General features: G+C 44.9%; 1 protein-coding gene across 9 annotated transcripts in view; it reads left to right on the top strand.

Moving 5' to 3' along the window:
• The window catches only part of FOXN3 (forkhead box N3), a 215,637-nt gene that overhangs the window by 88,096 nt on the left and 103,826 nt on the right, over positions 1–23,715 (top strand). For all 9 annotated transcript variants that reach the window (XM_052782952.1, XM_052782953.1, XM_052782954.1 and 6 more), the window contains exon 3: positions 17,415–17,551. In XM_052782952.1, coding sequence (XP_052638912.1) covers positions 17,415–17,551 — 137 coding nt within the window. The remainder of the gene's footprint in view (positions 1–17,414; positions 17,552–23,715) is intronic.

Raw genomic sequence — 23,715 nt, 5'->3', positions numbered from 1 at the left:
CTCTTACCCCCTTCTCTAAAGATGAATGTTTTCCTCCTCAACGCTTGGGTTTAAATTTATAAACCTTGCTGTTGTAAAAGAGGGTAGATTTGTTTTTTACAATTTTATATCAAGTTCTAATACTTTCTAGACTTCTGGCTGCACAGCAGAGAAAGAGGAAGGAAGCTGTCATAGAGACAAATTGCGCAGAAGACTCAGTACGGTGCTAGCTCCCAGCTATTGAGACAAATGGGATTTTATTGTTCAGGCGGTACCTCCTTTTCTGCTTAAATTCATTCATTTTTGTATCTCTCTATCTGTATATGTATGTGTGTGTATACAAATATATTTTATATATAAAAAGCATTACACAGTCATACTGTTTTTTAGATCATCCAAACACTTTTAAGGCAAAATGGGAGCAAAAAGTAGTATGGATTTGGGCTGTCACACAAAGCTTTCTATCTTCTTGCATCTCTGTGTTAGGAAAACAAGATGCTATCATAGTGGTACATCTCTGCAAAATTTCCTTAGGACAGACGTGTTCTTTTGCCACAACTGGTTACCAATTAGTCTAAACAGATCATTCTAATTTAAGAGTCTTAACTAACCTGAACAGTCTGTCTTGTTTTTTCCAAAACAAACCACTCAAAATTTAGTAAAACACCTCCACTTTGACAAATTTTTTGTTCTTTCAGGTTTTGCTAAAACACCTGTAAGACATCACTGCCTTTTGGGCAGTGATGCTTTTTTTTGGAGGACTGAAGTTCCCTGTTCTTGGCTTAGCACGTCTGCTTTGATGTGTCATTTGCTGTTGGCTTTTAGAGTGGAGTAATTTTGAATTTGGAAAAGCAGAAATGTAATTATGACCCTTTCCATTAAGAGACAAGCTTTTCTGTCACTCTTGTTTGAGAAGAAATATAAAATTTTCATTTCGAAAGCTTTGATTTTAATTTGTAGTATTGAAATTGTAGGAAAGATCTTGCTTTCTCATCCTGTTTTTCTGCTGACTAGGAAAAAAAAAAGAAAATGTCCGTCCGTCCCCCCCCCCCCCGCTAAAATCCTTGCGTTATTTTAGTTTCAAAGTAAACATGCTTATGATCTAACCACTTTTGCTAATTACCATCTGCTCCTTCACCAGCACTTGAGTCCCACTCACCCTCCAGCGTCTAGTGTGCCAAAAATGCGTTTGGCTGGGCTTGAGCTGACGGGACAAGAGTCCGTGTCTTAATTGTGGTGTAATTATCCACTTGTGTGCCACATCAACTTCGATTTATTTCCCTCCCAATTTATAAAACAGGGCCCACAAACTTGTTGGATTTGTACTCTGAATCTTTAATTTAGACATACATTAAAAAGAGGAAGAATTTGCTTCATCAGTAAACTCTTGTTTTTTTCCTGTTTTGACTATGTGTTGATTCCTATTGTTTGGCATCAGGCTAGACAATAAAACGGTTCCAGAGCTGGTTTAAATGGCATTTCATTTCACGCCACATGTAGCCTCGGCCTTCTTGCACTGTGTAGAGACATGCTTTTGTTTGGAAAGGAAGGGAATTCTGTAATTGCCCAAATAAATTCTCTGTGTTTGTATTGCGTGGATCTTATACTTAGATCAAGTAATGTTAGCATCTACGGGTGTGTGTGTAATAATATGGATGGATATGATAAGGATGGTGTGGAGGGCTATTTATATAGAGATTTGGGCCTTAGAAGTTACGAAATTAACTTAAAAATCATGTTGTCATTTAATGGGGGAGGGGAGATATGTGCCTTCTTTTAGAGCCTTTAAGATCTTTTACAGGCTCTTTTACAGAAGTCAAGACAGATGGAAACATTTTGGTTTGGGTTTTTTTCCCCTTCATGATTTTGCACCATCTCATGACTTTAGAAACACCTAGAATCCCAACATACTAAAAATGCTATGAATTGGCAATATTAAAGCCAGATTCTGGAGGTTACGATAAAGCTGTAATCTGTCAAGTTTCTTTCAAACTCTTGGTGGTGGTGTGTTTAGTATTGCCCTGGAGAGTCTTCTGCAAGGAAAACACAGCAATTACAGAAATCCTCCTCTGTACAGTGCAGATGTCAGCATTTGTGGTCACTGGGTGTGACTATGAAGAGAAGAAGGACCCTTGGGAGGATGCCAGCCCTTTTTCATGGGCTGGCGCTTGGAGCTGGTGTATCTGGCTTCCTTTTGTGGGGCAAGCAGTGGTGGACTTTCACTCCACCAGCATGCTCAAGGGCTGCTTACTGTTTTTCAGGAGGATTTGATACATTATGCAGCTCTGAAAGGTAAGATCACTGCTGTCAAAGTTTTTCATCATCAGTAGGATGAATGGAGTCAATTACAAGGTGCCCCTTCCTTTTTGGTCAGTCTTTGGATAGGACTTTCAACAGTTTGGACCTCGTTTTCTAGCTACGCATTTTTCTCTATAAAGGAGTTTGTACATTATTTTTGGTTGCTTTTCACATTCAGGTATTCACTTCCGATTGCTATTTTTGTGGGTTTTTTCCCCTCTTTGTTCTCTCTTTTCTTACTTGCATCATCTAGAAATGGAACTGTTCATAAAAGTCTGTCTGAGGAACGCGTGGCAGGGGCAAGTGCTTTAAATCATTGTTGCACTGTGCTGAAAGTGCATTTGCGTTTCGGAAAAAATTTGCAACCTTTTTTGAAGCAAGATTTTCATTTGTAAACCATCTGCTATTTTTGGTGTGTCAAATATGAAGGCTTCCTGTGTGAAGCTGATAGAAAAAAAGATCACAGGAGACCTGGAGCAGTGACTCAGGTCACAGCAGGCCTGTTTGCATGACACCTGTGTCATCAAAATAGCCTTGCTTTGGCATCCTTAAGTGAGATTTTCTTTTCCTTTAGATGGTAGATCTGTTCAAAGGCATATTTGATCATGAATAATTTGGAGGAAAACAATTTTCCATCTTTCTGAGACTATCATACATCTTCTCCTCCTTGTTACTTATGAACTCTTCACAACATCAACATCTGATGTTGGGCAAGTTGTCAATTTTCATTACTGGAGTCTGCTCAGAAATTGTTTCTCCCTGTTGCCTTCCACTTCAGGCGTGTTAAGTCAGGTAAGTTCATACACTGATGTTTAATCACTGAGCACTAATCACCCTTGTGCAATATTGATCAGCAGCCTTTTTGTATACGGGGATCAGAATGAGTAATAGCTTGCTAGTAAACACCAAGGAGTGGGAGGGTGAAGACAGTGAGTTAGCGCAATGTAGAAGTTGATACAGCTTTTCTAATCTCCAGAGGTTTCTAGACTCCATCAAAAAGCATTGTCTTCTCTTTTTCCCCTCCCCTGCTCCAAACTGTTTTTCTTCTTGTTCTCATGTTCAAGCCAAGCAGTAATCGTTCCTTTCTGTGGACAATGTGTCTTTCAGCAAGCGGCCCGGTCCCTCTTCTCAGGGCTGCTGGCACTGCTGAGCTTGTCCATGGTCTCATTTTGCCGAGGAGCCTGTTATTTCTCCTTCTCCTCCTCCCGGCACTCTTGAATCAGGCACAGGCTTCCCGCGCAGCCCTATTTCATGGGGGCTACCTGTGAACATCACACTTGAAAACGACTGCTTGCGAGATAATTCAGTTAAAAAGAGACCGGGGAAAACCCAAGTAGGAAGGGCTGTGGTGTGCCGGTTGAAAGGTCCCCCCCACCTCCTCCCACTCTTTCTTTACTGGGTAAAAAACCTGGTCTGTGCCTGAACTTGCTATTTTAAATAACCTCTTCTCTGCACACAGCGACTGATGCTCACATCCTGTTTGCTACCAGCTTAGCTGAAAGAGCATCCTGAAGAGTGACATTTCTATTTCTGTTGGGTTTGTTTCAGTAAGTTTGCAGGCTGGCTCTCTGCTGCTGCCTCCATCACGTGCCTTTTGATTTCTCTTCTGTGAATTTGAGGAAACCCACGCTTTTCCTTTGCTTTTTGTATGAAATGGCAACATCACTGTGGGATTTGGAATCGCATCTGGAAAAATGAGATGGACTTTAAACAGAGGAAGAATCTATATTGAGTCAGGATCCTTAAGTATTTAGACTTTGATAGTATTTAGACACTCCCTAGTCTGCCTGGGAAATAACATGAATAAACCTGTGAATCGTGTTCTTGCCAAGCTGTAGGTTGTGATCAGGGACTTGCTAGCTTCCTTGGAAAAAATTTAGACTTAAATATTCATTTTTTTTGCTTTAAATCCATGCACACCAGTGAGTCTACATCTTATTTCTCTAATGTAATCACTTCGACATGTTTAATAAACTATCTGCACACTTTCAAATGTTTTACTGGTGGCGGTGCTCAGGGAAGCCGAAATGCAGTATTAATTATCCACTCTAAAATATGCTTGCTTGAGTGGCTCATGCTCAGAAGTTCCTCATGCCAAGCTTTGTTGCATCTGCTGCTTTTAGCATTTTACCAGTAGCCATGCTTGTAAAAATACAGGCACCTAAAAAACCCAAGGCAACAAAAATCCTATAATTGTCAAATCTATTTTTGAGATGCCGTGTGGAGAAAAATAATAAAGGGGGTCTTCTTACAGTTTTAATGAATCTTGCTGTGAATACGGCTTTGAAGGCTAAGCAAGTTAATCTTCTTACTGTTTTTACAAGCCTGTGCTTCTACAGTGGACTTAAAGTAAAAATGGGAGGAAACGTAAGCACATCTGAATTAATTGCTCCCACAATGAGAAGTTCCCTTATTGTTCTTTTAACTTGCTCCACGCTGAGGATGACTTGGATGAGACCTGGCAACGTAGCTTGCTTTCTCCCCCTGCCGCCGCATCCTTCTGCTGAGAAGGACAATTTCTCACCTGCTTCTCCCACCCCGACCTTCGTGGTAGGATGCTCATCCCCTGGGGCTGGGCGCAGGGTGGGCCGGTGCCACACACCTGCAGGGAGGGCAAGGGGACTGTGCTTGCTGCCAGTGTGGCAGGGGTGGGAGGACATGCTGTGCTTAACCCGTATGCCACAAGTTTGTGCTTGTGGTAATGCCATAGCCCTGGCTGTCTCCTGCCGCCAGTGGGTTGGGGCATCTCACTAGCCAGAGCGGGAAGAGCTTTTGTGCACTCCTGCACAGGTGGGCTGCGGGGCAGCTGTCGGCGGAGACCAGTGTTAAAGCTAGGATCGGGAGAGGGTGCTTTTTAGCGACCTGCGACATGGTAGTGGGTGGAGGCAGGCAAGCGGCTTAGCAGTCCACTGCCCGTCTCTGCCTGGGTATGTAATTCCCTTATAGTCTTGGGGTCAGAGCCTCCCCATGCCGGACAGCTTTGATGCAGTCGAGGTGTGTTTCTGCCTGTCCCGGGAAGGGTTCTACGGCCAGCTCTCCAGAATACACAGGAAGAGGTTAGTGCCGAAGGTGGGGGTGCTCTTCCTCTGCAGCTGGGCCTGGCGGGGGCTCGCTGCTCTCTGTCTGGCCATGTGTATGTCTCAGTGGTGTGGCTCTCAGGTGGGATTTCTTGTTTGTTTTGTATTACAATAAAAAGAAGATGCCAAATCCCACCAGGCGAGGAAAGCCCCCTCCTGCAGGTGCTGCCGTTTTAGTCCCGCCAGGGTGCCTGGTGTCTTAAGAGGGAGCGCGCTTGCTGCAGCGGCTGGGTTTTGACCTCCCCACAGGAGGCTGGTTTGCTCCTGGAGCTAAACTTGGTCTTGCCATGGTTCGCCTTCATTGCAGAGCCATCGATCTTACTGGTGAATTTAGGAGGTGTTTCTCCAGAGCCTTGTGATGGTACTTGGTGTTTGGGAGGAAGGAGGATTAGTGTAGGCTGCTTGCAAAGGTGCCGAGTCGCAGTGAAGTCCCAGGTTTGTCAGAGTCCGTGGGGTTTGAGATTGTGACATTTGGGCTGTTGAGGCTCCTGAAGCTGGGCCCTGCCCTGGAGAGTTTGTGCTGATCTGTGCTGTGTGAGTGAGGTGAAGGCTTCAAATGCAGTCAATAAGTTGCCTCATTTTGGAGGATGTTTGCAGCATGGGGTGGTGTTTTGTTTTGCTTTCTGGGGTTTCATTCAGCCATGAGAAAGAGGAGTGGGAAAGAGAAATTATAGTAAAAAAATAAGTATCTCTGAACTTAGTGTAGAAATGGGACACAAGCAGACTGGAGTATGTGTAAGTGGCAGAAATAATTTGTGTGTTGATAGATGTGCGGTGACACTGAGGTCTCTGTTGCAGGAGGATGGTTTTTCTTCAGCGTGTGCCTGCTGCAGGTGATGGGGATCTGTTGAGGCTACCAAGCAGGGCTCAGGACGGAGCACAGCTTTGTTTCCCTAAGGAGCCCAGGGACACTTGGAAACCCCACATCCAGGCAGCCTCTCAAGCCATTTATCAAAGCGCCTGGTTTCCCCCCTCAGTTCATTGTGTGAACCAGTATTAAATACTAAGCAAGGAAAAACCCTGTGTGAAATGAACAGTTATGGGGGAAATGGTGCAAATCCATTAGCTTTTGTCAGCTCTTCCTTATTTCTAATGGATTTAGTGCAACCTACTCCCTCCCACCTGTCTCTACCAGCTGTTAACCCCTTCCCCTGGAAATTCACTCACTGGCTTATTTCATCATTAATACACTAGTAGGCAAAAAATTACCTGTAAACCTTTAGCAGATACAAGTGTTGAATAATTTTTTTAATATCTGTTGTGTGATGGGTTGTGTTTTAAAATTGTCACTAGGTTTTCATATATGATGTTCCTATATGTTTGTAAGAAAAGGCAATTTGTGTCTTTTCCAATTGTATAATCTAGATAACATGAAGAGTATCGGATGACTAGTGGGTATTTAAATGAGTGCCTTTCTGACATGAAATTAACACATCCCACTAAATGGGCTGTTGGTCTGGAGTCTCAGGGATTTTTTTTCTTTTTTCTTTTTCCTTTGACTTTATAGGTGACCTTGAGCACTTAACTTCTTTTTTATTCTTTTGTTTCTGTGTCTCCTCAATTTTCTTTTCAATAGAGTAGGGATAATTACACTTTCCATGTATACACAGAAATTCTATAGGCTGAAACAGCATTATTAATGCTACTTGCTACCTAATGTCCCTGAAGAATGACATGTGATGGCCCGTCATGCTGACAGGCTTGTCTTTTGGGCTCTCCTGTCTTCCCAGCCCAGTCTCCCTGTGTCTGTTTGATCTTGCACTTTGTTCCTCCCTAGCAGTGTCACAGGTTGTCTTCTTCAGCGCCCAGACTTCACCTAGCCTGGAGAGGCTTTGTGGAACGTCTGGGGTTGCTAGGCATTAGCATGAAACAACGTACTACTACTTTATATAGGAGCCAGGCATTGTTTAAGGGCAGTTAATGACGGTGCTTTCTTCAGTTGCTTGCAGGATTTCCATATGGCAGCCTAATAGCTTTATAGGGTGGTTTGCAGGTAAACTCAACAAGGAGATATTTAACAGGCTAAATGTGACTCTTGGAGTTGGGTGACACAATGCAACACCTCCTGAGCCTGTTGAAGGATGATGAGAGCAGTGGGAAGCTAATGTGGCGTAGCAGATCCACTGCCGGCTGTAGGCAATAGTATTGTGTGAGCTTATGTGTACTAATGGACATACAGTTGCTGGTGTGCTTGGAGGAGCAGTGGAGGAGCTAGAGGAGGAGCAGCAGACCAGCTGTGCCCGTGGTGTTATCTGGCAGTGGGTTACCGTGATTGAAATAAAAATAGAGAATCATTCCAGACCCGGTGTTGAAGTGCCCCTTGTGGGATCAGGAGCCTGAACTCTGCGGACATGCCTTGGGTTTGTAGTCTTTGGCAGCAGTTCAGACTTGGTGGGTGTCGGTCACTCACTAGAAGACATTTCTGACTTCTCTGTACTCACGAGGCGGAGTGCCGAGGTAAAAAATTGCTTAAGATCCCATGAATGCCTTCATTTGTGTAAAACCCGAACCGTCCACGCAGTCACTCCTATGCTGTCTCGCAGCCATTGCAGTGGGATGTTACCCACTGTTTCTTTGCTCTACTTGTGGTAGGTAGTCAAGGCCATAGGACCTGTGCCTGTGGCTCTACTTATGGGGCACTCTTCAGAGGTTTGTATGGGGGCCAGCCTCTGAAGGCACTGCTGACGGGAGCAGGGCCCTTCACACTGATAGCACGTACAAGTCCAAAGGTAAAAATAAAACTTCTAATATGTCTTGTGCTGGCGAGACTTGAACTCCTTTAACATTGGAAGACTGCTGGACAGTGCGCATTTCGGTAGCACTTTCTTGTGTTGCAGGATCTTACACTACATCTTGCCTGTGAAATAGGCATTTTTTTCTTTGACTGTGGAGTACCACAGCCTTTCCTTTTCTCCAGCTGTTACTTCACAGTGCTGGTCTGGCCTTTTTATTCCTGTAGCATTGTTTATTTGCATGCTTGGTTTCCCGTTTGGTTTGGGGTTTTTTGTTTTATTTTGTTTTGTGCTAAGTAGGCCTTTTCCACTATAATCATCCTTCTCATTCTCAGTGAAGTTACTTACCTACCCAGCCTCTCCAGTTGGAAAGACAGTGCCCATTTTGTAACTGGAAGGACACGAGAGGCATGGGCATGGTTGATGCCCCTGCACCACTTGGGGCAGAATCAGGCCATTTTCCTAAAGGCAAACCAGGGGTTTAAAAGGTTGAGGGCTGTGGTGGTGTCTGGGGTAGCTCATTGAGCAAGTGAGCTAAAATACCAAGAGGTAAACATGAAAAGCAGAGACTTGGACTTGTGTGATTTGAACTAATGGATGTTTTTACTTGGAGCAAAATAAGATTTAAAAGGCCCCAACCTTTTGTTTTCTTGAGAAAAGTGGGTGATTTCTTGATGCAACTGGTTTACTTGGGTTGAACACTATACTTCAGCAAGACTTCCCATCAAACCTTTAATTTAATGCGTTAAATGAGCATATATTTATGGTCATGTAATTGTGTTTTAGCTAGTCAGAGCTCTTTTTCAGCTTTGTGCCTGAGCTGAGCTGTGACTGCTAGTTTACTGAAAAAAGAGTTGAAACCATGCAGGAGGAGTGGGTGTGAGGGTTTTGTTATGCTGCATGCAAATACTACTTTAGTTTTCTCTTGGTGTCAAGCTGTCACATAACATTGCCAAACTTTCCTCAGGAGGGCAGGGGAAGTTTCCAACTCTTGAGTTCATAGGTAAGGGGGATTTTGTGTGAGGGTTTCTGAAAATTAAATGCTTACCATGCATTTGTTACTGTCATTAAAATGGCTGTTAAGGTCTATAGTGCAATTCTTTAGAACTGACCATGTAGAATTTCACTGATCTGTGCTGGAAATGTTGGAAGAGAATGAAGAAAATCTACCCTTAAACTGCATGAATAGTTATTTGTAATTTTTATGTGAGATTACAGTGGATCTAAGGAATGTGTTTTATAATAATAGCAATCATTGGCAGTGGCTTTGTTTTTCTTTCTTTAAGAATTCCTTAGCAGTTATATTTCTTTCTTTTTTCTTTTTTTTTTTTAAGTAGCTGACCTCAGATGATTCAAATGTTCTGTTTGTGTCTTTCTGCAAATTACTTCATTCGTTTAAAAAAGGAGTAACTAGAGAACCTGTCAGCCTCATCTGCAAGGTGCATAGCTGTTGAAGAGGATAAAGGTTTACTATTATCTGTGACCACTCATAAAAAAACTATTTAAAACTGGAGAAAAAAATGTAGGCAGGCAGAGAAAGCAACATTATGTGTCCCGATAACTTGAAATACCCATGAGCAAAGATAACCAGCAGAGTTTTAAACAGACCAGCAGACTAACTTCGGCATCTTAATCTTAAATCTTCCTGAGCATTTGCCAGTTAAACAGTTTAAAATTTGTTACATACTATCTTTCCCCAGTTTTTGTACTAGTATGCTAATTCTGCCTCATGTAAATGAAGGAACTACAATTCTGAGTTGGTCCTATTTTAGCAGTGATGCCCTTCATTTAGAGGAGGCTAACATGAGGGATGGGTAGCTGAACTAAAAAAGTAAGGCACACTCTTCTTGGCATCGCTGTCTGTGAGTGAATAGCACAGAGCTGGCCTTTGAGCAGTGTTCCTGGTTGCACAAGTTCTCTTTGGATATTGAAAAGCCTTTCTGCCCTTGCTGGTGCAGTGCTGATTCAACACGGCATTAGTGGTCGCAGTAGACTTGCATTTTCTAGTCTTGGTGAATTTTGTAATTGTGAGCCACTTGTTTCCCATAGTGCCTGCACAATGCTTGGAAACCTTCAAGAGTAGCGGCATATTTGGTGAAGGATGTGTAATCTGTGTTGTAATGCAGGGTGTTTTTTAAGTCATTTGGCAGGTGTCTCTGCATAGTGCAAGGAAGTTACTTAAGCAAGTCATTTTCTCTTGAGGTGGATTTTGGAGTGATTTTTGTGTTCCTCTTGGTGCATTTCAGACCTGAAGGCAAGGTGTCACGAGGTGCCACTCAGAAAGTATTTTACTTCCCCTCCTCCCGCCTCTCCATCTCCTCACAAAAATCTCTCACTTATCAAATAGATTTTTTTCATAAGATGAGAAGAGGGGAATTTGTGTTTGCTGTCCCTGGGAACCAACCAGAAACCTGTTTTAGTGAAGGTTTCTAGAATCGCTCTGTGTTTTGGGTGACTGCAGTGTCGGGTGGTGAGTGAAATACCCTGTTCTTTTCATGGGTAGATGTTTCCATCCTGCCGGTTCTCTTGGGAGCTTGTATGGGTCCTTGCTGCCTGACAGCCCTGGGCATGCTCTCAGCACCCAAAGAGGTTCCATGTGCAGGTGTGAGCAGTCAGCAGTGGTTCCAGAGACATGGCATCTGTCAGGAGGAGGCTGATGACTTCGTGCCGCCACAGTAGATGTGGTGCAGACACAGAAGCTGAGAAATGTTGTTCTTATTTGTACCTTACGCACAGAAATCTATTTCTGGTCTAAAAAAATTATTTTTTCAGATTCTGGTCCTGGCTGTAGTTACTTGAACAGTTGTTTTAAATTCTGTGGTGACATCATGGATATTTCTATCATCCAATTCTTTTTGATCCTATAGAAACATTTCTGTGCTTGCATGGCATACTCGGACATCTGTAGAAGCTGTATGGCATTCCCGTGGATAAACTTGGTGGCAAATCTGTGTGAAGGGCTTGCTTCAAGCCCGCTGTTGCAGGGTAGCTGTGCACAATGCGCTCAGGATAAATATTTCTTTCGAGTAAGAACCTTTTGATACCCAGTAATCTCTCCACTATTACTAGCAGAGAGATCATTTGCTGTGACAGTAGGTTTCATCCATGAGAGCAAACGCTTAGATCAGTAATAGTGGATACTGAAACCAAAAGATTCCTCATCACTGCAGAAGGTGTCCTTAGTGTTACTTACGGGTCCTGCATTAACGGCTTCAAGAACTCACACTGAGCTAGGCAGGGACTGATAAGTCGTAGTGGTGTGATTTAAAGATTTGATAGCATGGGACTGCAGATGCTAGTTGGAAATGTCCTTTTTCTGAGTTGTATTGGGTTTGTGTGGCAGGGTTTTGGTAGCGAGGGAGGGGCTGCGGGGTGGCTCCTGTGAGAAGGTGCCAGAAGCTTCCCCGGCTCCAAGTCAGACCCGCCTCTGGCCCAGGCCAAGCCCATCAGCAACAGTGGTAGTGCCTCTGGGAGAACAGATTTAAGAAGGGGAACCTGCAGTGAGTAGTGGGATTGGAATGTGAGAGGAACCCCTCTGGCAGACACCAAGGTCAGTGAAGAAGGAGGGGGAGGAGGAGCGGGGGAGGAGGGGATGCCCCTGCAGCCTGTGGTGAGATGGCAGGCTGTCCCCCCCCCGCCCATGGAGGGGAGCGGGGGAGCAGATGCCCACCTGCAGCCCAGGGAGGAGCCCACGCCAGAGCAGGTGGGTGCCCCTGAAGATGGCTGTGGCTCCATGGGAAAGCCCGCACTGGAGCAGTCTGTGCCTGAAGGACTGCAGCCCATGGAAAGGATCCACGCTGGAGCAGTTCATGAAGAACTGTCTCCCACGGGAAGGACCCATGCTGGAGAAGTTTGTTGAAGGACTGTCTCCTGTTGGAGGGACCCCACAGTGGAGCAGGGGACGAGTGTGAGGAGTCTTCCCCCTGAGGAGGAAGGAGCGGCAGAGACAATGTGTGATGACCTGACCGCAACCCACATTCCCTGTCCCCTGTGCCACTGGAGGGGGAGGAGGTCGAGAAAATCAGGAGTGGGAAGGAGGGAGGGGTTGGGGGAAAGGTGTTTTGAGATTTGGGTTTACTTCTCATTATCATTGTTTTGATTTGATTGGTAGTAAATTAAATTGACTTTGTTTTTTCCCCAAGCTGAGTCTGTTTTTTGTCGGTGGCCATAATTGGTGAGTGATCCCTCCCCATTCTTGTCTCAACCCATGAGCTTTTCATTTTTTCCTCCCCATCCCACTGGTGGGGAGGAGTGAACAAGTGGCCTCATGGTGCTTTGTTGCTGGCTGCACTTAAACCATGACAAAGTAATGGGAAATGTGTGCTTTTTCTGTTTGCTTCTACAGTTCCTGAAGCAACCCTGCAACCAGCATGGCATGTTTCTCAAAGATGGTGTACATCTACACCAATTCAGCCTGGGTAGCTGCCATATGCCTAATTCATGTTGCTGACAGTTTTGGTTCAGGAGAGTCTAGCCACGGCCACTCATCCCCTCCTGGTTTAGTAGTGGAGAAGTAAAAGGACAGATCTACTCAGTGGGGAGCTGTTGGCTTGGTTTTGGGTTTGTTCACTTGTTTGAAGTAGCAGGGTCCTTAACTCGAAGAGTTCAGTTTAATAATTTTCAGCTTGCTGGTGTAGCCTGGATGCCTGTGCAGAGCTGTGGGGTCACTCACGCACTCGTGGGTCTCTTGTTTTGGTTCCTCTCCTCCAAGCCTCCGAGCCTAGCCCTGTGTCGGTGCCTAGCATCTTGGTGTCTCTGGTCTCGGCTGCGCGGCTCTCCTGGTCTTTCCCTTGGGGCTGTGTCTGCCAGCCTCACTGCCCAGCTCACCCCAGCTCTCTCTCCCATGTACCCCTGCTCTACGTCACACCAGTTTTCCCATTCCTCTTCTGAGCTGCTTTGTGTCCAGCCAGAGTCCTGGTTTTCTTTTCTCAGTGTGCTGTTCTGAGAGATGCATTGAGTTTAAATGACATAAAATTGTGCCAGCAAAATAGTTTTCTTCGAGGAAAATGACTGAAATGGGCTTGTAGAAGAAGGGCCGGGCACAGGTAAGAGGACAGAGAGGAGAGCATTGCAGCGAGGACCAGGGAAGCAGCAGCTCAGACCCCTCCATCCACTACATTCCTTTTGGGGGATGTTCCCTTAGGGGTCTGTTCCCTTAGAGGACCCTCTTGGTGGTGATGCTGCTGCAAGAGATGTGGGTGCCTGGAGCTGCTTCTCCCTGGTTTCAGCGCAGTCCCATGCGCATTCAAAGCGAACGTGTAACTGGAGCTTCAGAAGGTACGATTTTAAATTGCCAGTGTCCCTCTGAGCCCGCGTGTTTTGCGGTTCCTGTATCTGCTCTCTTCCCAAAGCTTCATTTTGGGCAGACTGTTTGTATGGCAATGAAAAGGAAAAAAAGTTGCATTCCTAACACATTTCAAGTCTGTGCTAAAATAACCAGGGAACAAAATTCCTCATATAAATATTTTCTGGAATTTTTATATAGACAGGGTATATATTTTTTCCCAGCCATTGGTCTTGGAAAGAGCTCAACACACAAGTTTTTTTTATTGAGCTCTGGGCAGACGATAGGTGATACGTAAGGCCATGCAGTTAGTTGTGAGGTATATGGAAGCAAAATCTTCATAAAGAGGAGTTTTAATAGTGGATAATGCTGTTATCCCCAACTATAACAACTGAAAGAGCTGACAGGCAGCATTTTAGTTCTTTTGAATTTCAAACTTTTTTTTCAATTCTACTAAAAGATGACCAAACATTTTTGTTTGGATCCTAATAGGTTGCATAAAGTAGGACTTTAAAACTTTTATATGCAGTCCATTGGGAGAAAAAACAATTGGACACTGAGTGTATCACATACCTTTTCATGGCAATGCACTGGTTTTAATTGTTGGGGGGGAATCAGATTTTCATATTTCAGATATGAGAAAGAGCAAATGAATTGAGTTGGGATTTAATACACAATATCCTGATAGAATCTACAATACTTACAATATTAAATGACAGAAAAAAGCATAACAATTTCTTAATAGAAAAGATAATCAGGAATTTTTTAAAAGAAAAAGTATTCAGTCATAAATTTTCATGGGGTAACTTCTATGTGTTACTTTCTCTCCCCATTAGTACCTCTGAAATAGCTTACCTGCAACTATAGTCTACTCTTGGTCAAGGTGAAGGGGACTCGTAGTAACACTCCCCTTGTTTTTAATAACCTTAAACATGAATGCAGAAGCGGTAACCTGTGATGGGCAGGAGTGAGGGAGGGAGGTGGCTGTACCTGGCCTTGAGAGGAGGCAGCATGTCAGGAGGTCTGAAAGCACTCCAGTGCTGAGATGATCAGGGGGCTGTTATCCACTCCTCAGTGACTTGTTGCCTGGGAGACAAATGTAATCCAGGGATTTTTTTTTCCCCTTCCTTGCTGGTTTTTGATTGGAGCCACTATTGACTTTTGGCTTGGAGGAGGTAGTGAAGCAGCACGCCAAGTGTCATAAGATGGAAATTAATCACTAACCGATGGGTCTGAGATCCAATGATTTCCTTTCCGTTGATTGCTCTGTATATGCGAAGAATAATGACACATCTAAACAGCCAGTTAACAAAGCTCTGCACACCTCTGACAGTCAAGAAGGATTCTTGACCGGATGACACTTCAGTTTTCTTTTTATTTCTGCTCTCTTGTGTGATTGTGGAAAAAACAAAAGTAACTACCTTAAAAAAGGAGCTTTGCATGGTTGGAGAGCTTTGCCTTAAATTGCATTTGTTTTTGCTGCTAAATTATAAGACAGCTCAGTTGCAGTGAAAATGTAGCAAATCTGCTTTCCCAGTGTTTCTTCTAACAAGGAGTATAATTCTTCTCAATGCTTTCTGTGTGAGAGAGTTTCTGTTTTTCAGTGAGATTATTTTTGGCTTTTGCAAGAATATGGGCAAGCCAAACAATTTTAGCTTAACAGTAATGAAAGGTTTTGAAGTTACTCTTCAGTAGTGACTTCATCTTGTAAGGCCCTCAACTTGAACTAACTCTGATGGGTTTTGGGGAGTAATCTCTTCCAGGTAGATGAAAAGCCTGTCTTGGAAGTAAATGAAAAAACAGAGAAGTTTGGAAACAATATGTTGTGTTCCAGTAAGTACAAATAAGGTAGATGGTATTCAAGTGTAGCTTTTTTTTTAAGCTTATCCCGTGCTGTAAGGAGTAAGGAATCCAGCAAAGGTTTTCTCCTGAAAAACGTTCCTAGTTTTGCACGTTGCTTGCTTAAAAGGAAATTTTATGTTCTTCTTGCTCTGGCTCTTGGATGGAGCATGGAAGTGGAATTTGAGAAGTTTGGATGCTATTTTTGACTCTGTCCTTTGCCTAAAAAGTCACTTACTAGGCTTATCACGTCAAGTCTCTGGCTCATTGTCCCATATTTAAAAGAGGGCTAAACATAACCACCTCCTTTTTGCAAACTGGTTTGAGATGTGTGGCACACAGCTTCCACCACTGACACCAGCAGTGGATCTTTCAGTCATCTGCTGTAGTGCTTTACCAAGATGAGAGCCTTAGAGTCTTCCTTGCTCGCTCTCTCTAGCCCCTTGAATCTTGGGCTTTTTGACCATGCAAGCGCCCTGCTTCACCTCGAGAGCTGGAAGAAGTCTCCCCTTAGACTGTTCAGTGGCCTTCTGGTAGAGTGTCCTTGGGAAGCAAGGGGAGAGGCAGGCTTGAACCCTGCCATCCTGAAGAGGCTTGACCCCCTGTTCCTGGTTCTACCAGAGCAGCATGCAGAAGATGGTTCCTTCTTCATCCCTCCAGCAGATGTGCTTGTTTCTGAAAGAAAGCGGTTGTGGCTCCTGCAGGTTGTGCCAGCCCTTTCCTTCTTTCAAGCCAAGTTTCATGCGGTGCTGTGAACTTGCTAGTTGCTCCCACACAGCCACCCAGTGATGTTGGGGAAGATTTTTCTTTTTTAGTCTTCTATTTTTTGGGGGGAGAATTGAGTGCAGATTTGCTGTCTGTAAGCTTGGAACAAGGTCTGTAAGCAATTTGCACGTTGCCCTGTGTAGCCTAAAGTTGTCTGTGAGGCAGAGGGCTTAGGAGTTGGTAGGGCTCTGCAAAGATGACAAGTTTTCAAAAGGAAACAAACGTCTTGGTCTCCCTTGTGGCTTTAGAAAATAATATTCCACTTTTGGTGTGATTTTTGTGTGTGTGTGTGTGTTTGTTCTTCAACACATGAAACCGAGAGCCTTGCTCAAGTTGAAGTTGAGAAAAGGGATGGTCCTGTCCTGGGCTGAAAAGTGGCTAGAGGTAGTAGTGCAGCCTCCCCCACCTGTTCCAGAAAACATCAACATTTACCAAAAATCTTATCATAATGCCTTGAAAGCCTGCCAGGGGAGTTCAGTCAACAGTCAGGGTTGGTGTTTGTTTTTACATATGTTCAAAAGCAGACCAAGGCTGCTCCTGAGCTGTCATTTTGTATGCTTTCATAGGGGAGCCGAGGGAAAGTTGTTTTTCTGTTTTTTTGAGAACTCACACAAAACAATTCAGAATATCTGCACCCTGACCTCTGATGGGATTGAGACAAGAACTGAAATTGCACTGCTTGTAACTGCAGAATAAATACTGAGTTGTAGCGTAGTCTTCGCATTACCAGTTGACTGCTTGAGTTGCTCCATGTGTCCAGAAAGAGTAATTACAGTAACTGTTGTTTTCACCGATCACAATTTCACAACACCCTTAAATGGTTTAAACTCTGATTATACTGTGGGCTTTTTTGTTGTTGTTGTTTTGGGTTTTTGGGGTATTTTTTTTCCCCTTAGGGGAGAAGAGATGATTAATTTCCTCTTGTAGTATAATGGCACTGATGTCATGTGGGTTGAAGGATGAAGTCCTTTTATTTTTAAAACAGTTGCTAGGGTGTTTAAAACCCTCCTTTTTCGCCTTGTTTCTTGTTCGTATAACAGCAAAAGGGAAAGAAAATCACTTCTAAAAAGAACCTACTTTTCTTCAAAGTTTCCATTTAACAGTAGCTGTAGCTGCTTATTTTTCCAATGTGGGGTGATGGGGAAATTGCCAGATATTATTAAATCATATTCACTAGTAACAAGGGGCGGGGGGGGGGGGGGTGGGTAGGGAAGCAAGCAAACATTCGTTCTTACTTTTTTCCCCCCAGAAGTGTGATTTAAATCATACAGTTGCAATATGTTATTAATGGAGCAATAATCTCTGGCAAGCAAACTATGTTCACTTCTGTCAGACAAAAACCACAAACCCACTGCTTTTCCTGACAAATACTGCTAAATAAATAAGGCTATGCCATTAGATCAAATATTTGATTTTTTTTTAATTCTTTTTTCTTTGCAGAGTATTGGAAAGGGGTCCTTGTGGTGTATAGACCCAGAATATAGACAAAATCTTATTCAGGCTTTGAAAAAGACACCCTATCACCCATATTCGCATGTGTTCAATACACCTCCCACATCTCCTCAGGCATATCAAAGGTAAGAACTAGATGCATTTTACAACTCTAAATGTTTTCATCCAGTGTTGTGTATGAATCTTGGGTAAGACGTTAAATGTAATTAAGTGATGCCATTTGGAAACGTGCTAGCGAAGAAAGCCCGGGAGCGCCGGCGGCAGCCTGGCCTTGCTCTGAGTGCGGCCGGGACGCCTTACCTGCCCGTCCCCCTGCGCGGGCGGCGGCAGCGAGTCCCCGGAGCCGAGCTTGCAGTCCTGCTCCTGCGTGAGCTGCAGAGCCTTTTGGCAAAAGAACGCCTGAAATTAAAATACGTATAAGCAAATGGAGAGCTCTGAGGCGTCCGCTTATCCCCTTTGCAGTAGGTGAAAGCACAGGACCCTCACTCGGAGGACAGATGGGCTTGGTTTTTCCCCGAGCGAGCTACGGGGCCTGTGTTGCCTGTGCAACCTTCAGGTTTCCAGGCGAGCTCCCTGCCCAGGTGACTTAAACAGCCTTTGTTGTAGTTACGCGCTCCCCGCGCCAGTGCCTGCCCTCGGGTTATCCCAGAGGGGTGTGGGGGAGAGCAAGAGCCGGTTTTCTGCCTTGCTTCGGTGAAATAGGTGTGGGGTGGGTTTTTTTCATTTGTCTCGCGTTTGGTTTTGGTCTGGCCGTTGCTTGTGACTGACCTTAGTGGAGGAAGAGGCATCGCCTACGACTGCCGTCCACCAAGCAGGGAAGCAAACGGCAGGTTTTGACACAACTGCTTTCTCCTCACTGCTAATATGGAAATCGTTTTCTTCACTTTTTCCAAATGTTGGCAGCGCATCACGGCTGGGGCAGAAATGCCGGTCGTGGCCAGTGCTGTACCACAGGAAGGTGTCTCTAACCAGCCCTAGTCGGGGTCAGCAGCATCGCCGGGACTAAGAAGTGACAGTGGTGGCTCTGGTGGGGCTTGGGGGCGCTGTTTGGTTTGGGGTTTTTTGTTGTTTGGGGGATTTTTTTTGTTTGTTTGTTTTCTGTTCTTTTCCCCGGAGCCGTTTCAGCGTCAGCGTTGAGGCCGGTGGGGAGGGCGGGCTGCGGCGGGGCGCGGCGGCGGGCCGGGCCGGGCCGGGCCGGGCCGGGGGGCGAGGGTGGGGACGGGGACGCGGGGCCGGCGCCCGGTGGGCGTGATGGTCGCCATAGCAACGCGGGCGTCTCCGTGGCAACGCGTGGCCCAGGCGGGTGCCGTTGCATCACGGCGCTGCCGGGCGAAAGGGACCGGCCGTTGGGGCTCAGCCGCGCGCCGTTGCCATCGCAACGGGTAACCCTGCGCAGCAACGGCAGCCGCTCCGAAAGTTTTTGGAAAATCGGGATCCTGTACCGGGTTTTGCGGTCCGCGGAGAGTTGCAGGCGCTGGGTTCTTACCCCCCCCGCCCCCGTTTTGAAGTGAGCTTGGGGTCAGCCAGCAGCCGGAGGTGACAGGAGTTTGGGATTTCCTGAAGCAGCACAGCACCAGTGGTCCAGCAGCAGCGCGGGTCACTCTGTCTTGCGTTTCATGTGGAGCTCTAGAAAAATATTTTCCGTAGTACCCGCCTTTAGAAGGGATTTTTTCACTTTTCCCCTGCTCCCAGCGATCCCACCGCTGCTGTGCTTTGCAGAAGGATAGATAAATAATTTGAATAATAGCATTAAAATTGTAATTTGTGTGTTTGAACAAGGCTTGGCTCCAGAGCCTTATCACTTCCGTCGCCTTTTTAAGAGTATTTTAATTATGCCCATACAGATTTATTCAGAGATTCTCGTATCAAGTAAAAGTGTAATGCACGTCTGACATAGAAATGGAGGGATTTTGATCCCTTCTAATCCCTGCAAGCAAAAAAAGTCCAGCAAACACACGCAGTGGAAAGCAGGAGGATCTCCGAATTTTTATGCTTGGAAGTGACTGTTGACTTAATAGGTAAGGTTTGCCAGAACCGCTGTGCAATTTGCTGGCAGACGTTGCCTGCAGGAGCTCGCAGATAGCTTTTCCAGGTTAGGTGGAAGGAAGCGATGCAGCAGCGCTGGCGCGAGGGGTCCTTGCAGGGATGAGCCCGTAGAGATGCCCTGGCTGGGTGCCGGGTGTCAGGGAGCCTGCCCTGGGGCAGCTGCCCTGCATCCTGCACAGCCATGTGCCCGCTGCTCTCCCGTCCTCGCTGTGCGTGGCAAAGGACATCTGCAGAGCCACAGACCTCAGGTAAAAGTTGTGCTGCCCTCTTCTAATGGGGTGGGTGGCCAGAACCTCATAGCCTGTTTTCATGTGTGGGAGAGGAGAGGTGTACTGGCACGTGCCAAAGAGCATGGGATTCAAGAAGGCGTTTTGAAAGACTGCCTGCTTTTGCCGATGCCCAGATGTAGCTGGGCAAATGGGAAAGCTGTCTTCTGTGCGAGGGAGAGGGAGGGTGCTACCGAAACACCTGCAAGCGAGTCCCAAAACTGAAAGGGAAACTTCCTCTCCTTGGAAACCGTGGGATGTCAGAGCGGCTGCTACACTGCTGCTGCTGCCAAGGGTTTTCAAGTCTTCCTTATAGTGACTGCATCATAAAACAAAGAGCTTGCATGGCTGCGGGAGCAAATGCCTCGCAAATAGACGCCCAAAGGAGGCCAGGTTTTGTATGAAGAAATCGTGGTCTTGCTGATATTTTTAGCTGGCTATCTTGCAGCAGTTCCGCTGTCAAATAAATCTTAATCATCCCATGGTCTTCTAAAATATTTATTTATTCATATACTAATGACTGGTGAAACATCAACACGAGGCTGGTCTAGGCCATCGGTGACTGTTGAATTAATTGCATTGGCAGTTACATGGCAAAATCCTTTTTTCAAATATATTTCTGATATATTCACAAGTAGTTGAACATGCCCTGTGTGTTTGGAAAAGCAATAATCCCATATGTATGTGATTGCTTTCTCATGTGCACAAAGACTACCCAGTAACGGGTAGAAAATGTAAATCCACTCCACCGTTGTCAGATCTCCAGAGCAATACATCGTCATAGTAACAAATTCCAAGGGAAATTTTTCTGATGCTGAAGATAATATGTCTAGAAAAAATCCTTGGGTGGCAGAGGTTTTGCTGTCTATCCATCTTACGTAACTGAAGCCCACAACTACGAGAAACTATGCCACCTGATATTAATGAAATATGTCTGGAACCAGATAATTCACCAATATTACTCCTGCCTCTAGGAACGGGATTAATCAGAGGAATTACAACGTTTATAAAGATCAGTTGGTGCGATTCCACAGGGGCAAAGTGACCTATTGCTTGTCTTTATCAGATGTTTTAAAAGAATAACGATACACAAATGAATCACATGTTCTGTTTAGTATCTGCATAAGCACCTTAGGGGTGAATTGAGCACAGAGTAAAGGAATGTATTGTAAAAATATCTCAAGCAAGATGGTCACTGAACAGACAAATTCTCCTTTTCTGAGCAGAGTTAATTACATCAGATGATTTAGCTTTACAGCTTCATTAGAGCATCCTGCATAAGTGTAACAGGGAGGACCTTTTATGAAGGAGGTTTACAATGCGCACCCACACATTTGGATGGCTGAGTCAGTGTTAATACTGGTATCGTTTAAGATTAGACATATGATTCAAACCAGGAAGTTTGGATTATATTGGGCTCCATGTATAGAAGACCATAGTTTCAGGGAGAAAAGCAATCTTGCAGTGTTTGTACATAAGAAGGAACTTCAAACTGCAGTTGTCTGAATTGCTACTGCAATTCAGGGTGAAGATTAACAGTAAGCTAGAAGAAGACTGTAGTAATGTGAATTATTTAATTTTAGTTGGATTGGATGTGTATTCTTAAAAAACAATACTCATGCCAAACAAAAAAGATTGAATTTTTATCTGGTTCTTCTAATTGAAGCATATATCATGTCATTTACGATGAATTTCAAGGGCAAACTAACAGTGATACACAGCGTTACAAGGAAAAAGCTCTCTCCTTGGTGTGGAAAAATTGCTGCTTTAGTCTAATGTGTTTCTTTTTAAATATTTACAATTGTGTTGGCAAGAGCAACCTTGAAATACATTTATAGACGCAAACTTGGTTAAGTAACTATGTAAGTCAGTGCCCTGATATTTCGTCTATATGTTTTATTTCCAGTTTTCTGACTCTTAACTGAGCTGTAGGTGGGATTTTCTCTTCTAGTAGCACTTTGAGGAGATCTTGAAGTGGATTTTTCTTTTCTCTGTGTGTATTACACGGGGCTAGTTCTCAATTGTATTTCTCCTTCTACTGCTGAAAACTATCAGGAAATGTAATGTAAAATAACAGAAATTATTAGTTTCACAGATGGATAAAAAATATTTGAAGATCTGGGTGACCACCTAGGAGTATTGGCTAGATCCCTTTACAGACTTGTGGAGCATTACTGCACTGCTTTTAATTTTTCCGGTGTGTTTTGCTAGTTGTAGTTTGTTTAACCAGTGGCAAACATTGACGCATCTGTCCTAAGTTGCCGTGTAACTGATGAGATTGCAAACATGCCCGAGACAGAAACTGAAGAGTGGTTTCTTTCTTGTGTTGCTCCAGCCCGCCTGTTCATAAAGGCTTCGTTGGGTTCCTTGTTGGTTTGTTCCTTCCCATTGGAACAGCTCCGTGGGTGAGCTTGGCTGATAGGTTCTCCTTCAGGAAAGATTGAGACCCCAGTTAGTTCTGAACTGGATTTGTGCTTGGCTTTGGACGTGGAGTCCACCTGTGCACATAAAAGCACTTTTATCAGAAAAATATCTCCTTTGGCGTGCTTCACTGCATTTCAGCCTGGCTGCCCTCCATAGAGAGGGCTTGAGCCTTGCAGGGCTGGAACCCACAGGAAAACACGTAGCAAAAACTCAACTGCAGTGCAATTTTGGTCATTGGAGAGCTGAGTCGATCTGCAGTAGGTGTACGTGGCGTCTGCCGGTTGTTGGCAGAGCAGGTGCTGCAGAGCTGCCCCGCTGCGCTGCCGGGCTCCCGGCTGGTGCTGCAGCCTCGGTGGCTGGCGGGGACCAGGACCCACCAGGAGCCAGCAGAAAAACACTCCTGCTTCTTGTGTGGAGTCACTTTCCAGAACAGCATTTCATTTAAATGTGCTTGGCTTCGTGATCTGAATTTCCTTTCCCCATCCCTTGTTGAGGCATATGGTACAGGTGTAGGCCAATGGATCACAGAGGGCCTGCAGGTACATGAGTGACCAAACGATTTATGGACCTTTGCCAGCCTGGGATTTGAAAAATTTGAAGTGGCTTCTGTTTTATGAAATTTACTGTCTCTTTTAACTATTTCCTGCTGCTGCTGCTGGCTTCCCTAAAAATGCTATGAGCTTCTTAAACGTTCATCACTTCTCCAGTGTCTTGTCTTTTGATACCTGTTTCTGATAAAAGTGTTTTTCTTTATTCTTTATCCCGAGGTAGAGATTAAGAAAAGGTGACTTTGTGATTATGAACCCCTGTCTAACTTTTGAAATTTATTAATAGAGACACAATGAAAAATTTCTGAAACTTGGATTTCAGGAAAAAAGCTTTAGCTGCCAGGACCTGCCATCACTGCTGACTGGAAGCCCTGTGGTAAACGGCAGGAGAGGTGGCCTGGGTACGCCTACATTTGGATTTGAACTAAAAAAAAATTGCATTTGCCTGTCTTGAGACTGAAAACACACAGTCTTACCTCTCTTTAGTCCTAGCTTTCTACTTCCATCTCACCAGTACCAGTCCTGCCGCCGTGCAGTGAGGAGGGTGAGGGGCGGCTGTGCGGCGGGAGCTCCCCGGGCAGGGCCCTTGCTGTGCCTGCGCCTCCCAGACCCCCGCGCCCCCCACGCACTGCTGCAGCAAAGCCCCTCGGGCAGTCACCCCCGCACGCTGTCGGTACGCAGTTGGCATACAGCCTGCTCAGGATGGGGAACTTTGAAGCTGTTACGCGGCTGCAAAACAGACAAGTGTTCCCTGCCGAGGACGGCTGTTGTGAATCGACTGCTTAGGAAACTGATGTTACTGGAACAGCTCCTCCAAATATTTGCGGGTTTTGGCTTTACTGTCACAAGCTTCTCCCTTTTGCAGTTGTTTATTGACGCTAAATCTGCATCAAAGTCAGTATGTTATAGGTTATTGTTTTGGACAACATATAAGCACTCTTTTTATCCATACGCTTTATAAGTTGAGATCAGAAATGATTGTCTGTGGCCATTTGGTGAAGTTGG

The sequence above is a fragment of the Harpia harpyja genome, chromosome 3, assembly GCF_026419915.1.
Source record: "Harpia harpyja isolate bHarHar1 chromosome 3, bHarHar1 primary haplotype, whole genome shotgun sequence".
NCBI classification, from domain to species: Eukaryota; Metazoa; Chordata; class Aves; order Accipitriformes; family Accipitridae; genus Harpia; species Harpia harpyja.
Note: the sequence above shows the minus strand (reverse complement) of the source record. Positions and strands in the feature narration are given on the sequence as shown.